The sequence below is a fragment of the Branchiostoma lanceolatum genome, chromosome 7 (assembly GCF_035083965.1).
Source record: "Branchiostoma lanceolatum isolate klBraLanc5 chromosome 7, klBraLanc5.hap2, whole genome shotgun sequence".
Lineage (NCBI taxonomy): Eukaryota > Metazoa > Chordata > Leptocardii > Amphioxiformes > Branchiostomatidae > Branchiostoma > Branchiostoma lanceolatum.
In genome coordinates, this window is record NC_089728.1 from 19,260,470 (window position 1) to 19,276,973 (window position 16,504).

Consider the following 16,504-nt stretch of genomic DNA (forward strand, 5'->3'; position numbering starts at 1 on the left):
TATAACCTTTTGTAGTTACAGTCTGATGAGCAACAGCATACTGCCGTTGTGGTCTGTTAAGCCATCATAAACCTTCATTCGAGTTGTATTGTATTGTATTGTATTGTGTTGTATTGTATAGTATTGTATTGTATTGTATTTATTGTATTGTATTGTATTGTATTGTATTGTATGATGCCATATTGCGGCACACTGCATCACTATGGACGAAGTATTCAGCGAAGTCATTCCAAATATGTATCAACCCTATGTTGTGTTTAGCTAAAAGGTACACCTTTCTAAGTGTCTCAGTTTGTCTTAGATACTGGCGCTCAAGAAAAAGAATGATAAGACATTACTTGAGACATGAAACATGTCGAATGCTTGCTAAAGACAAAATGTCCTGGTGACCATGAATGATACTCTTACTAGCAGTTACCAATGTATGTATATAACACATCACATACATGTGTTTCAAAACTGCCCTCATTCTACAGGAAATGATACAGTCAATTGCGGCATCTACATCTTGGACCTGGGTCATTTTTCAGAGCGACGGATGGTAAGTACCTTGTTCATGCCCAAGGACACGTTTTGCTGGCACCTTAAACTTTTGTCCCGTGTTTTACCATACATTCTCACTGAATTGGGCTTTTTAAACCCTCTTGAAAAAATATAAGTACTACTTTTACTTTGCTCCGTCATTGCTTCTCATCTTTCAAGTTGCCCTATAATGCTAGCATCAATTATAGAAAACTGAGAGTCTCTACTCTAAAAAAATGTATTGCAATCTATAATTATTTATTCAGTGATAATGATTTACAAGGGCAATAATGCAATAAAACAAAATATGTTTATGCGGTTTCTGTTGAAGTATTTGGTTAATACATTATCCTTCAGCTTGCTAAGGAACCGTTTGGCACCAAATCTGTGTTGGTTATGGGATTAGGCAGTAGGGTTAATATCGTTTGCCTTGAGCTGCTAATCTATGAATGATCATGTTTCTCCATAATCTTAAGCTGTTGGACTATGTAATATTTTACAGTCCTCGTCAAAATTTGTATCTACATATATCGATATCGACATGTCTCGTCTTTTCTAATAACACTTAAAGGTCTTCCTGTGTCTCGCAAATGTGCTTAGAAATGCGAGATTGAGTTCTATCTGCATTGTGATTGGGTGGACCATCGACTCGCCAAGGATAGCATCATGCTAGAACAATCCTCATCAAAATTTGCATGTGCCGACATGTCAAGTCTTGTCTTATTGCACTAAAAGGTTTTCCTGCATCTCGCAAATGTGCTTAGAAATACGAGATTGAGTTCTATCTACATTGTGACTGGGTCGACCGTCGACTCGCCAAGGAAAGCCACATGCTAGACCGGGCTCACCAGATATGGTTTCCACGCGACGACCTGGGGAAACCCATACAGATCTGGACTCCCACCGTACAATTCAACATGGCAAAAGATGTAGAGATCAGCGGGGAATACCTTTATGGACGATGGGATGGGACAGTTACTAAGTTCGCAAGGTATGTTGTGACGCTACTTTGTATAATTTTCCATGATTGCTTTGAGTAGGTCAGGTTCATTATGGTTGATAATAAAAGATGGTTTTAGACCATATTATAAATCATTGTACTTACAATAATGATACATATGTAATAATAATAACATCAAGTTCTGTTTTGCTTTCAAATTCCTACATTACAGGTACACGCTAACGTCCAAGTGTCACATGATGTTGGGTGCATATCCACTGGACGTTCAGAACTGTGCCCTGGGAATGAATCTACGTACGTCTACGATTTTAATTACATTCAGTTGCCATTTTCTCAATAGATATGAATACAAATTGAATATATCACAATCGATAGTATTGAATATTATATTTTTTACATATCTCATTATATCTATTCACGGAGGAATGTGGCTTTTTTTAAGGTTTCAAATTGATTTTGCAGTTGAAGGAGGCCGTCTTGTCTGGGGTCCGAAGACAGAGTGGTTTTTGGACGAACACAAGCCTCCGGTTGTCGTGAGATCGTCTGGCATCAACGCTCAGTTCCAGCTTGTCAAGGTCCACGCCTTCTCCTATGTCAACTCACACACTGAACGTGGTGAGTGTCATCAAGTTCGGCCCAGAACTCAAAGGTCCTGGGTTCGAATCCGTGGTTTCCTGACTTGTTCCGTTGACGTTGTGCCCTTGGGAAAGGCTTTTGACACGAATTTCCTCACTTCACTCAGCTGAAAATGAACTGAAAACGGTTAGAGACGTCACTAAGATAGGACGTTGAATGGAGGTCCCGTGTTTGAGGAGCGTCACACCTTGAGCACGCGGAAAAGAACCCACCACACTTATAAAAAAGAGTAGGGCCCTTCCCGGTGTGAGTGGATGCACTCAATCTGTCTGGAGATGCAGCTTGTAATCTTCAGTACAAACCAGGTTTGAATACAGACAACAAGCTATCTGCCACCATAATATCAAGACCGTAGCAGGTCCAGGTCAAAAGATAGAAAAACAGAAGTTCTGCTGCAGTACCAAGGTCACGTACCAGGGGGCCCAAAATCAACCTTGACCTTCGTCTTGCCAACACCTATCCACTTACCAAATTCATCACAATCCATTGCGGGGTTCTTGAGTTATGCTGAATACAATAATCCGGGAACACAAACAGACACACACACACACACACACACACACACACACACACACACACACAGACACACCCAAAACTATATCTCCATTTTTCATGGAGATGATGCGACGTTCTCTTGCTGTGAGCTGTACGCAGTGATTTCAATGTTTGGAGCTTCATAAAAAAACACTTCACTAACAGTAAAAGGAAATATGCATACGTCTTTAGGTGTATATGAGCATTTTCCTCATACAACAAGATTAACAAAATGATAGATAACGGTAAATTCCTACAGGTGATTGTACAGACATTGACAAAATATTGATATTAAAGCAATTATTTTTGACCCTTGTAGGTTTTAATCATCTTGTTGTTTTATTCATTTCACTCAAGAGCACTGAATTTGACCCGTGATTATTGATTTGATGTCTCCTTAGCTTATGCTTTCTATCGCTTTATACGGAAATTACATTATGAATTACCATGCGGCTTATTAGAAATATTGATTTATTTTGTGGTGACCTGTTGTCCCACTTACAGTAAAAAGAGATAAGTGCTATAACAGACTATTACCCATGGAAACAAACTTCAAAGTATCTGATACACAAAACGATATTTCCATGAATGTTTTAATGTCCAGCTTCTATATCCACTTACATATAGGTCAATTTCTTTATACTTCCAAAAGCGAGACCATAATTTACTATATTTCATCTTATAAAACTGTTGTCTGCATTATTTTATAGCTAGTTACAATTGTAGGATGGATTGGCCTTGTAGTATTGTTATCTGATAGTTGTTGCCATACATTTTACCATGTACGAATGTCGAGCCATGAAGTAAACTCATTCATGCATTCATACCCGATTGGATACGTTCCTGTCCAGGTAAAAACTGTGTGTACGCAGTGTCAACATGTGACTTCAGGGCGCTGGAAGAGGAGTGCCTTTTGCACGACTGCATCAGTGCAGACAGACTGGGAACTGCGAAGTGCGAGATGTGCAACTACTATGGAAACTGTACATCTGGAGGGGCTGAAATCACCTGTGATGGTAGGTACATACTTCATATTTTTGGCGACACCTCAGGGGCGGAGGCATTCCTAATACTTTGATGACAAGTGCTAAATTACATGGACAAACAAATAGCATCGCTACACGTTTATTTATTTCCCTTATACCTACCCTCTTCTACATCTCTGACTTCGTATTTCATTGGAAAAGAATATCATCATTACACATAAGCTAAAAGAATTTTAGATGGTCAGCGTTTGAGGCAAGAAGTATCAGAGTATATTACTTGGGAAGGCAAAAAAGTTGTTTTCAGAATGTTGCCCAGCTTTAAGTCTTTTATATTCATAATTTGTTTGATAGGAATCATATTTCCGATTCTGTTGTAGAGAAAATTTTGTATAGCCCAGTAAATTACTTATATTGTATTTTGCTAGCTGACGAAGTGGACCAAGCTACTGGTCTAGGCATCTTCACTTCGGGGCAAATCCGCTTCGCGCTCGTCAGGCGGTTTAACTTCCACCTCATCCAGACCTACGGACCGACCCTGACCACCGTGGCCATGAGCTGGATGTCCTTTTGGGTCAACCCTGAGGTAGTTCCCGCCAGGGTGTCACTGAACGTGGTGACTGTACTCACCATGCTCACACAGGTAGGAATCTCACACAGGCTCACACATCGTGACGGTACTCACCATGCTCACACAGTAATGTATCTCATACAGGCTCACACATCGTGACTGTACTCACCATGGTCACACAGGTACGACTCTCACACAGGCTCACACATCGTGACTTGTACTCACCATGCTCACACAGGTAGGAATCTCACACAGGCTCACACATCGTGACGGTACTCACCATGCTCACACAGTAATGTATCTCATACAGGCTCACACATCGTGACTGTACTCACCATGGTCACACAGGTACGACTCTCACACAGGCTCACACATCGTGACTTGTACTCACAATTGCAGTCATGTATGAATATCACTCAGGCTCACACATTGTGACTATGCACACCATGCTCACACAGATATGAATCTCACACAGGCTCACTCATCGTGACTGTACTAACTACGCTTACTCAGGTTGGACTCAAAGTATTCTCATCCTATCAGATCACTTGTTTGATTCATCCTACCAATTCATTGTCTCCTTTTTCAAAATAAAGTATAACCCTCAAACGTACATCTGAGCTCCTCTCAGACCCAGCACATTAATCTTTTGGTAAGATTTTCAATATAATGAAAATGATTACGATTGTTTTGTATGATATTCTAGGTTATATTTATCACTTAAAAGATTGGTACGCTACACACCAAATATTTCTTTTCACGATAAACTACATTCTCCATTTGACAGCCTTTCCTCTTATGTTTCCAGACCAGGAAAGTGGAGTCGTTTCCGGAGGTGTCATACGTACGTGCCATTGACGTCTGGCTGTTCGCTTGTCAATGGTTCGTCTTCGTGTCTCTGATCGAGTACGGGGTGGTCCACTACTACATCAGGAGCGACTCCAAGGTGACGGACAAATCTAATCATGTATGTTTCACAGCTTTCATACCACTTAAATCTTTTAGAAGCTGTGTATAGAAATCTTATACATTGATATGGAGCCTCCGAATAGCATTCTAAAACATTTCAGTGTATTGACAAATCTGGAGAAATTGGCTGTGTTATCTTTTGTCCTTTTTCCCCTGATGAGGTTCAAGGAACATTATATCTGCTGGATTCTTAGCAATTTTTTGTTGCTTTTCTGGACTGCACTCATGTTTTTATAACTTATCTTTAGTTTAAGTTAACAGTATCACATACAGAGATAAGATAAAGGTAGTCCTATAGCCTGTTTGAGGCCGTATGGGCTGTGGGTTGTTATCCCTCTACCGTCTTTTACCTCTCCAACGTAAGGTACCCATTTTTAAAAATGAGGAGTGGGGAAAGTCCTTTATAGCGTCGTTCCCAAAGGGCACACCATCGTATGGCGTCAGAAGATTCTAACCAGTGACCACTGGGTTCTGCCGTTGCGCCACACGACCCAACTTCTTTCAAAGACATATTACAGACATTTGTGTTGCTATTTCCCTTGTGTTATTTCATAAAAATAGCAACTATATTTGTGGCGTCGTGTGGCGTAACGGCAGGGTGTTCGGCCCAGAACCAAGAGGTCCCGAGTTCGAATCCCCCTTGCGCCACCGACGTTGTACCCTTGAGAAAAGCACTTTACACGACTTTCCTCACTTCGCCCAGGTGTACAAAAAATGGGTATGTTGTTATCTGTACGTGGCGCTGTTAATATATGTTATAGAAACTTGAGTGCAATGCCACGTCGTCCTTGTCTGTCAAAAACCGAAGTAAAAAAAAAAAAAATACATTTGCAACATTAATGTAGTTTGCTGTCATCAGATAACAGCTAAATTCCTCTTCAACAGGTATCTGACGTTTCACAGACGGAAGGGCGTGGCTGCTGCAAGACTCTGACTCAAAAGGAGAAGGCATTGCGTCACGACTACGCTGCCCGGGTGTGGTTCCCTGTATGCTTTGTACTCTTCATGATTGGCTACTTCGGATACTACGTTATTGATTATGTCAAGTACACTACCGGGGCCATATAAAGATTTATATTTAATAGGAAGACGCAGGACCACGATTTTAATGGATTTGCATGATTTTGATATAATTTTTTTCATAAATACTATTATTGTCGAATTAAAGTGATGAAATACAACCTTTATGATGTAACAAATAAAGAAGAAGAAGTGATAATACATTTGCTTGTGAGAATGGTAAACAACCCGATAGAAACTGCTGTGGTCTAATTTACATGTATTTGAGATAAAGAAATGCCTAAAAATATCAAGTGATATCGATTTTTTTCTGATGTTATTCGTACGAATGACTGCAATGAACTGTTAAAGGCTGGTTTGAGTATATCACGCAGAATCATACCAAACGTGCTTTAGAATAAGATATTTGATATCGTACCGAGACGCAGTGTTAAATGTTTGGTTTCACTCTGAATTCAAAAACCCAAGCAGACATTGCAATGGTATGCATGAAAGCTCCCCAAGCTCCTGACAATTCATGCATAACATTGTATTTCGTTGTATTAATATCATTCTCCTAGTATCAATATTAGTCTTAACATTGCATATGGCATGGTGATTTGAAAGACGATGTTGTATACAATGGTCGAATGAGAGATAATCGTTGGCATTCACTCGCCAAACACTGAAAAAACAAGAGTTCCGCGACCTCATATCTCCATGAACAATTCTATTTATGCAAATGACATACACATCTATATAATATATGCTTAATCATAAACACCTTTATCTTACTTACACATGTTGCAATATTGACAGTCCTACAATTTTCCAATTTGATGAATTCCTGTGTTTTTGCATTAATTATGCAAATGAGGAATTTATTTGCATAATTGGTACCTGTTGATGCTCAACTTTCCATAAACTACATATGTTACATGTATTTGAGTCTTATAATGGAGAACACTGCAAATATAGATTTTCCTCATTAGCTATGTAAATTAAGTCCCAATTAGCATAATTTGCACTTCATTATGTAAATCTCTGTCTAAGCTACCTGCATACTAAATATCACGGATATCCGTCGTTCCTTTGTTCAGTTATTCTCCTTAGAAGGTTTTCAGGATGACGCCCCTGCAGTTCCAGAGCAAGCTGCTAGGGGGCCCAAACCTACACTACTTTTTCATTACGTCACAAGCTATCTGCCACCCAAAAATCAAGACCACAGCACGTCCAGGTCAAAAGATACAAAAATTGAAGTTCTGCTGCAGTACCAAGGTCACATACCAGGGGGCCCAAAATTGACCCTGACCTTCGGCTTCACAACACCCGCCCACATACCAAATATCATTGTAATCCATTGAGAGGTTCTTGAGTTATGCTGACTACAAGAGTCCGGAAACACAACACAAACACACACACACACAGACACGCCAAAAACAATATCTCCATTTTTCATGGAGATAACAAACATTTCAGAAAACACGTTCAGCATGACCCTTCTTTGTCCGTCTGAATGACAATAAAGGAACTATTACAAAACTTGCCACTGATCTGGTGAATCTAGTGACGTCAGTATCATGACCATCCCACGAGTTGTTCACGTGATCATGGGTTGAACAACCTACAGGTGGTTGCTTGGCATCGTTTGTATGACATCGTTCGGATAATCGTAGCCATTGTATTAAAAGCAAGTCAAATCGGGGTGCAATTACATGTGTGGTGTCTAAATTATTCATGAGGCAAGCAATATACGAAATACCATCTTGTGAATGGGGGATCAAGGACGCTTGGAATTGATCATCGGACGCATATTTATTCGTATCTGTTAAGTACGGACACAAGATGTCTTGCAGCGTTTCCTTTCTTTGGATTTTTGGATTGTTCTTTAGCGTCGTGTATGTGGCAAGTGCCAACTTGAATAGTACCACTCCTGAACCCAACAGGTGGGTGTATAAGAGTTAGAATAAGACTATGTATATTGTTTGCTCTAAAATGAGGAAGGTTTTCGTCTTTCTTCATGAGGAAGGTTATACATGTATATTTTTGACATTTCATAAACCATAAATACTTTGATTGAACTATCTACGAATTCAATATAAATTTGACAAAACAGACTGGTAATTCTCATAGCGCATTAAGCTATTTTGTCAGGTAGTGTCGTCGCATTGGAATAGTATGTAGGATCAAATTTCATTTGTAACATGCGATGCTAATGTTACCCTTGCCGCCGTCTTCCATACGATCTGACAATCGCTAAATCACCTGAAGTAATCTTTTCTTTTTGTCAGATAGTACCGTATCGCCTGCGTCAGTCCTTGATTAGTAGTTTGTCTGCAAACGGATACATATTTATATATAAGAAGACATCTGTTGCTACTGAAAAATATGCAACAGGACACTTGCAATTTTTGTTAATGAAAAGTATATGTAACGTTATTGGATATGTCAATCTATTTTGTGATTTTGTATTTGACCAAATGTGGACAGATTAGTGTCAGGGTGGTGGATTTTAGATTTGAATTTCACTTAACGGTTATTTCCAGCATTATAGAAGCATGTTATGAATCGTGTCATACAAGTTACTCTGAATATGTTTATTTGGTGGGATGCAAGGTCAGATAAATTTGACATTTCACCATATTTTGAGCATGTCGTATCAGTATGTCGTTTGATCCAGTAATCTATATATAGCTTAGCCTGAGTTCCAGCCTCCGTAGTGACCGCTGGCTCAAAAAAATCGCTTGCTAATTTTTTTGAGCCAGCGGTCACTACGGAGGCTGGTACTCAGGCTATGAATAGCTTATCATTGTGTCCATTGAAGCTAGCTTGCCGTGCACTGTTTGTACATATTTGCCATATCTGTCCGAACATGGGCTTAGAAATTTGGCACGGTGACTCGATTGCTATTCATTGAAAAGTCAAGTCACTTCTGGTATGTAATTTACCGTGACAATACTCCTTATGACCAGAAAAGAAATTTGGGATGAATTGACGTGAAAATATCCACTGACGTACTTAAGTCTTAACTCTTTTATGGGAAATGTACCGTTTCAGTGGTATCTTACAAAAATAAACGTTCAATGCCAAGCCTTAATGCTGCAAGCCAGGAACTAAAACGATCGTGAACCATCTTATAGAATAGCCGGAAAGTGATCGGAAGAGCGGGCTTGGGCTTGAATAGGAGGGCTACAAGACTACGTCTACGAGTATACACTTGTGACTTGCAAAAAAAATATTCATACATTTACAAAATATACAAGGAATGTTTCCGCTCATTTTTCTTCCACCTCTTGCACCATTTAAGACACAGTTCGACAGAAATCTTACTTCCTTTATTCCTACACTCTTTCGCCTGACATTAAAACTTATAGATGTGAAGCATTATTACTGTATACTATTTATTACAGAGACTACCCGGAAGTGACAATTTACGGTGCCTTGCCATGGGGTTATATTAAGGACGTCGCTCCAGGTAACTCAGCCGTTTTCATGATGTATCATTGCGCATGTGCCATGACTAGCGTAGAAGTCTATATTGCATTGTGTTAGTACATGTATATATAGAATACAACACGGGGTATTCCGTATCACCCGATGTACCAGCCCGACCGCGGGAGGGCTTGGATCATGGACCGTGGGTGATGCGGAATACACCGTGTTGTATTTCATTTATGTCATACCCACCCGATCGAGAAACACACATTTCAATGCGGAATGCGCCAGAAGTTGAGGGAGTTTTGTGTCCTCGAACAAAAAACTGTAACAACATTGTTTCCAACCTTCGAATCCGGTATTCGAATTTTCGGCGGCGGCGCAACCGGCGCGCTCGAAATGCATTCGAAATATTCTATGGAATCCCGTGTGATACAACTCTAGAACCCCATGTGCTACGGATAGTTATCACACGGTTCGGAACACCCGTATCAGGCCCAGGCATGACATATTGTATTATATATGTATTGTATTGCATTGTTGTGTATTATCGTCCTGTATTGAAAACTAATATGTTTTGCCTTATGTAAGGCAAACGAAAGGTTATGTTGCCCCATAGGTACATTAGAAGTGTGAAAGCAAGAATTCGTTAAATGATACAAGAAATGTATGTATGTATGGTCTTTCTTGGTACCATGAACAGTTACTGTTAGTAGCTGTTTTTGACAATTGACATTATAAGGTCTTCAGTGCAAATTCCAATAGAATACCTTCCAAAAGATGGACTGCGTAAATTTGACTATACTTAAGTAAATTGACGACATATTGTAAAACGATATAATGATACCAAATGTCTCTATTCTTAAGACGACCCTATCGTTAATTGTGGCATCTACATTTTGGACCTGGGCCAGTTTTCGGAGCGACTGATGGTAAGAAAGTAAAGACTTTCCTTTGTACTCAGTAGAACAGTTTGATAACAAGATAATGCAATAAAGAGAGTAAAAACGAAAAACAAGAATATCTTATGCAATGTATGCAGTGGCCATACGGCTTGGAAAACAAAAAAGATTAAAATAGATCAATGTATTGCATTACTGAAGCCTCTTGTGTTTTTGAACACTTGTCATGTCACTTATCATGGAGTGGCCATTGATCTTTATTATTATCTTAATGAATAATAGTTTCATCTAAAAGTCTTGGGAACTGTTTCCTGCAAATTGTAACGGACCATGCTATAGTCAAAGGTCGTGACTGGCTTTCCACTAAGCATATCTGCCTCTTTCTTTTGAATATCTTTAGAAATACGACATAGAGTTCTACCTGCACTGTGATTGGGTTGACAACCGACTCGCCAAGGAAAACCTGACGCAACAACGTCCTGACCAGATATGGTTTCCAACCGGTTACTTGGGGCAGAACCTTACCATCTGGATTCCAGGCATATTATTCAGCCAGGCAAAAGATGTGGAGTATTTCGAAGAATTCCTTTACGGAAGATGGGATGGGGCTGTTACTTTGTTCAGAAGGTATGTTGCTGCCTTCTTCTAGTCAGTATTGCCCTGATGAAGATGGCTGACAGCTGTCGAAACGTCGGCTCTTGTGAAATGCTTGGTTGTGAATAAAAGAACCTTGCTATTCAGTCATTCGCCAACCTGATGAAATTAGTCACGGAGATACGTTGCTGCCTTCTGGTTTTGACCATTTTGCGATGACCATACCATGTACCATTGATATTCTTTTTCAATCTATTTTGCTTCTGGACAGACAAGGCGCTGTACTCAGGTTTTTGTAACTTATTCTAAATTTAACAGTGCCACATACCGAGAACAGTAAGCATTTTTGAGGTTGTATGAGAAGTGGGTTGTTATCCTCCCACCGTCTCTAACCTCCCAACTAAAGGTATCCATTTTGCACCTGGGTGGAGTGAGGAAAGTCGTGCATTCCCAAGGGACAACATCGGCGGCGTCATGGATTTAAACCTGGGACCACTGTATCCTGGGCCACACAACCCCACATATACCATACTATAAATAATAGTATACATTTGTGCAGTTAAAAATATTGTTCATGAAGATATCCATGGTTGCGATGTTGTCTTTTGTATATAATGTTTATTTTACTTATTCCTTCTTTTATAGATACACGCTGACGTCCAAGTGCCAAATGGTGTTGGGTGCATATCCACTGGACGTTCAGAACTGTGCCCTGGGCATTGACATGTGTATGTTTATCAATAGCATAATGTTGATTAGTTTGTAGTTAGAATCTAAGACATTTTAAAATTTCTGCGAAAAGTATCATAATCATGTTCATTGATTCGTCGATAAAAGTTAGACAACAAGGTAATAAGATACTACTACGCAAAAGAATCCCAGTTAGTAGACAGTAGTTACTCAAGCAACTGGATAAAATTTCGAAACAGTCAGACGTTTCAGACAGCATCCGCTATCTTCCGTCAGTGACTAAAGAAGGATCTGGTAGAACTAGGTTTTATACCAAAACTCTGAATAGATATGTTGATGAAGGGAAGATAATTTCAGATGGTTCAATAGGATAGTAAGTTAAGACAATGTTGTATGCTAATGAATCAATTAGCTCCTGTTGTTTTAAAACCTAGTCCTACCAGATCCACGTATAAAACCTAGTTCTACCAGATCCTTCTTTAGTCACTGACGAAAGATAGCGGATGCTGTCTGACACGTTTGACTGTTTCGAAATTTTATCCAGTTGCTTGAGTATCCGCTGTCTTTCGGCAGTGACTAAAGGAAGAACTGGAGAACCAGGTTTTATACCTTGTCTGTGAGTAAGTATGTTAACAAGCTAAGGTGAATACAATTTTTTTAGGATTGATAGAAGATGAAGTCAAGAAAAGGTTGTACGCTAAAGAGTCAATTAGCTCCTGTTGTTTGAGTACAGGAGCTAAATTGTTCTTCATTAATTCATTGTTATTTCTAATGCCATCTCCCCATTGTTTTAGTGTCCTTAGCTGTTGAATGAGAGTGATTATGGACGATATGATTGCTTTTTAGATGGAGCCCGTTTTCTATGGGGTCCGAAGACGGAGTGGTTTGATGAAGGCAAGCACCCGGTTGTCGTGAGGTCGTCTGGCATCAACGCGCAGTTTCGGCTTGTCAAAGCACAAGCCTTCTCCTATGTTAACTCCTACATCGAACGTGGTGAGTATGCATCTAACCAGAAGTATTCATCGATCAGTTTGTATGAATTTATGTCTTAAATATCTTTGTTTTAAACAGAAGATCTGTCACGTATGTCATTTCATATCCAGGTTATGCGAGCAAATTTTACTTCTTGGCATGTAAACGTTAGATTATCTAGCAACAACTCATTTTATTGTCGTATTCGTATATGTACCCATATGTACGGCTTTTCGTAACCTGGTCCCGAGTTGATTTTAGCTGCGAATTAAAAAAAACCCGGGGCCTGGCCGTGCCCACGGGGTCAAGTAGAGGCCACATCCGAAAGTACAAAAACAGCCCGTAAACTAGCCGACAGGGACCCCTTTTACAATTGTGACCATAACACTGGTAAATGCTTCTAAGTTTATGTTCTGCACATGTGTGGATGTGTGTTTTCAGGGAGGACCTGTCTCTACGCAGCTTCGTCTTGTGACTTTACCTCGATGGAACAAGAGTGCTTGTCGCACGACTGCATCAGTGCAGACCAACAGGGGACTGCAAAATGCGAGAAGTGCAACTTCTATGGAAACTGCACATCTACAGGGGCTGAAATCACCTGCAGCGGTGAGTAATTGTTTGGTCTAGTTCAGTAGCAAGAGAAAAAAAAAAGTCTATTCTAGTGATGATGCAAGTTCTGCCCCATTACTAAGTGATCCGAAATATCGCAGATAGGAATTTTAAGTATGAATTAGCGTCTCAAGCGTCACAGATTACGTTTGGGTAGGGTTTTATTTGATAATTATTTTCACATTTTACTTTGAAGCCAAGTTAAGATGAATTCGTGATAGCACTGCTTCCGAACATAGAAACTATTAGATCAGGATAAATGGCGTAGGTAAAACAGATATTAGATTACACATGCATATACTTACTGAGCTTAGGGAAAAAAAGTACAACCAGCGACTGACAGAAGTCAAATCAAATCATTATATAGGACCCAAAGGAACCTTTTTAGTTAAGCCTCCAGATCCATTTCATTTGATCCAAACTGTCCTAATGTCTGGCACAGTCCGCCCAATGACCTATATATGTTCACTTACATCAGCTGAAGAAGTGGAGCAATCTTCGCGATTCGGCACCTTGACTTCAGGGCAGGTCCGCTTCTCCCTCGTCAGGCGGATTAACTTCCACATCCTGCAGACTTACTGGCCTACCCTGACCACTGTCGCAATGAGCTGGACGTCCTTCTGGGTCAACCCTGAGGTGGTTCCCGCCAGGGTGTCACTGAACGTGGTGACTGTACTCACCATGCTCACACAGGTATGAGTCTCACACACGCTCAAACACCGTGACTGTACTCACCATGCTTACTCAGGTTTGTATCACAGACTTCCTCACACATCGTGACTGTACTCGCCATGCTCACACGGGCATGTATCACAGACATCCTCACACACCGTGACTGTACTCACCACACTCACACAGGTATGAGTCTCACACATCGTGACTTTACTAGCCATGCTCACACAGGTATGAATCTCACAAAGGCTCACACCAGGGCTCACACATTGTGACTGTACTCCTCATTCCCCCACAGGTATAAATCTCACACAGGCTCACACATAGTGGCCGGCTGTACCTACTACATGTATGCTCACGCAGGTGTGAATTTGTGTTTGAGTTAAACATCATATGTTATATCAAACAATATACAGAAATTTAATAGAACAAAAACACAAATGCACATGCTGGTGGAAAAGCCATTAGTGTATAACATTTACATAACTATGTAAGCTGCATTTTCAAGATACAATGTTGTGAGCAGTGTTATGGTTGCTTGAAACGGATATGGGTGATTATTATTTTCAAATAATGTCCCTCCAATGGAGAAAACAGGACTTCTTGACCCCTGTGATATGTACAAGTTGGAAGGAATAGATAGGGTCAATGTGAAGGCGAATTTCTTGCCACTCGTGTCCGAATTCACGTGCGTTCTCGCTAGATCATGCTCTCGCGAGATGAGATACATGTATCAAGATGGCGCAGGAGTTTGGAAAGGGGTTCATTATGGTTCTGTGTTTTTCTATTTTCCAGACCAGGAAGGTCGAGTCGTTTCCGGAGGTGTCGTACGTACGCGCCATTGACGTGTGGCTGTGCGCCTGTCAATGGTTCGTCTTCGTGTCTCTGATCGAGTACGGAGTGGTCCACTACTACATCAGGAGCGACTCCAAGGCCAAGACAAAGGTGTGTGTGACTTTGTGTTAAGCCTTTTGTAAACAAACAAAAAGGCTTAACTGATCTTAAAAGATATATCTACAAAAGTGATGAAATATCTCACACTGTAGGGGATGGGTTCAAAAATCATAAAAAATCTATAAAGTCTAGGTGACATAAATAAAAGTCTAGCTTTTTCTTACAAATGCTGCATGATGTCATTATCAGAACCAAGGAAAAGGACTGTAAAAATTGTTTCTCATCGACAAATCTGAGAGGTGGCTATTTTCACTTTCTTTCATTTTCTTTCCCTTCCTTGGCCATCTAGATATTGCCCGAATGATGCTAGTCTATATTGGTTTAGCGGTGACCTAAAAGGCCGCTAAGAACTTGTATGTTAATCGGGGATCAATCATTATTCAACAGGTATCGGACATTTCGCAGACAGAAGGGCGTGGCTGCTGGAAGAATCTAACACCTAAGGAGAAGGCATTACGTCACGACTACGCTGCCCGGGTGTGGTTCCCCGTGTGCTTCGTGCTCTTCATGATTGGTTACTTCGGATACTACGTCATTGATTGGGTTAAGTACTCTACCGGGACCATATGAGATATAACGGGAGCCGCCCTACACTACCAAAAACCATTTTTCTTGTCTTTCTTGTTTTTCCTTCTACAAAGAAAATGTTTCTGTCTGTGTCAGCCAGAATGTTATTCTGTATACAAGAATCCCTGTATCAAGCACAAACAAGAATCCCTAGCACAAACAAGAATTGCATCTAAGAATTTTTTTCTTAAGTTAACTTAAACTGAGAAAGTTCAAGAAAATAATTCTAGCAGAATCAAATTTTCTAGAAAAAATAACTTATGGGAAGAATCTGTAAGAATAAAAATTTGAGGAAATAAAAAAAACAAATCTTATATCAAGCCAGAGAAAGCAGTTTTTTTTCTTATTTTTCTAGAAAATTCTAATTGGAAAACAGCATGCTAGAAATACTTTCTTGAACTTTCTTGATATAAGTTAACTTAAGAGAAAATTCTTCGTGTAAGAATTGACATAGACTAGACTTCCCAGAAGGTTTCTTGAATTTTCTTGTTTTTCCTTTGTATAAGAAAATCTTTCTCAACATAAGAAAACAACAAAAATAAGAAAGAATAAGAAAAAAGATTTTTGGTAGTGAACATGTTACACTTTTTTACAGCCATAGATCCAAGGCGCGATTGTATCACATGTAAGAGTGAGAAAGGCACTCATTGTTTATATATACAGTACAAAATTTGCATGTCTTTGATACTGTTTGGATGAACACATATTGTTGTCAGCAACTGGCATGGACGTTTATGAAAATTTACCTTCTTTGGCTGTAAGAAAAGTTAGGTGATACTCATCGTTTGTATCCTTCACATATTTCAGTACGTTTTGTCATAGGTGATAGAGTCTTCTGTGCAGACTTTTTTGCTGTTTTTCATGGTTTGTTTGGCTGATTTTAGGTATACTGTTTACTCGAGTGTTCATATATGACCAAACATAATTGGATTGC

General features: G+C 39.8%; 2 protein-coding genes across 2 annotated transcripts; both read left to right on the forward strand.

Moving 5' to 3' along the window:
• The first annotated feature begins 1,304 nt into the window (after nucleotides 1-1,304).
• On the forward strand, nucleotides 1,305-6,873 carry LOC136438057 (glycine receptor subunit alpha-2-like). The gene is made up of 7 exons (XM_066432721.1): nucleotides 1,305-1,513; nucleotides 1,695-1,777; nucleotides 1,946-2,098; nucleotides 3,505-3,669; nucleotides 4,065-4,279; nucleotides 5,016-5,174; nucleotides 6,062-6,873. The coding sequence occupies exons 1-7, from the start codon at nucleotides 1,353-1,355 to the stop codon at nucleotides 6,242-6,244; spliced, it is 1,119 nt and encodes a 372-aa protein (XP_066288818.1). The 5' UTR covers nucleotides 1,305-1,352; the 3' UTR covers nucleotides 6,245-6,873.
• Nucleotides 6,874-7,710: 837 nt separating this feature from the next.
• On the forward strand, nucleotides 7,711-15,030 carry LOC136438472 (glycine receptor subunit alpha-2-like). Its single transcript, XM_066433271.1, has 9 exons — nucleotides 7,711-8,121; nucleotides 9,586-9,650; nucleotides 10,478-10,542; nucleotides 10,913-11,139; nucleotides 11,752-11,834; nucleotides 12,643-12,789; nucleotides 13,210-13,374; nucleotides 13,856-14,070; nucleotides 14,845-15,030. The coding sequence occupies exons 1-9, from the start codon at nucleotides 8,021-8,023 to the stop codon at nucleotides 15,013-15,015; spliced, it is 1,239 nt and encodes a 412-aa protein (XP_066289368.1). The 5' UTR covers nucleotides 7,711-8,020; the 3' UTR covers nucleotides 15,016-15,030.
• Nucleotides 15,031-16,504: the final 1,474 nt, after the last annotated feature.

Excerpts from the sequence above, each read along its gene's own strand:
- LOC136438472 (XM_066433271.1), top strand. The coding sequence starts at position 8,021 with ATGTCTTGCAGCGTTTCCTTTCTTTGGATTTTTGGATTGTTCTTTAGC. Across the intron at positions 8,122-9,585 it reads ACCACTCCTGAACCCAACAG|AGACTACCCGGAAGTGACAA; the intron begins GTGGGTGTATAA and ends TATTTATTACAG. Across the intron at positions 11,140-11,751 it reads GCTGTTACTTTGTTCAGAAG|ATACACGCTGACGTCCAAGT; the intron begins GTATGTTGCTGC and ends CTTCTTTTATAG.
- LOC136438057 (XM_066432721.1), top strand. The coding sequence starts at position 1,353 with ATGCTAGACCGGGCTCACCAGATATGGTTTCCACGCGACGACCTGGGG. Across the intron at positions 1,778-1,945 it reads TGCCCTGGGAATGAATCTAC|TTGAAGGAGGCCGTCTTGTC; the intron begins GTACGTCTACGA and ends TTGATTTTGCAG. Across the intron at positions 3,670-4,064 it reads GGCTGAAATCACCTGTGATG|CTGACGAAGTGGACCAAGCT; the intron begins GTAGGTACATAC and ends GTATTTTGCTAG.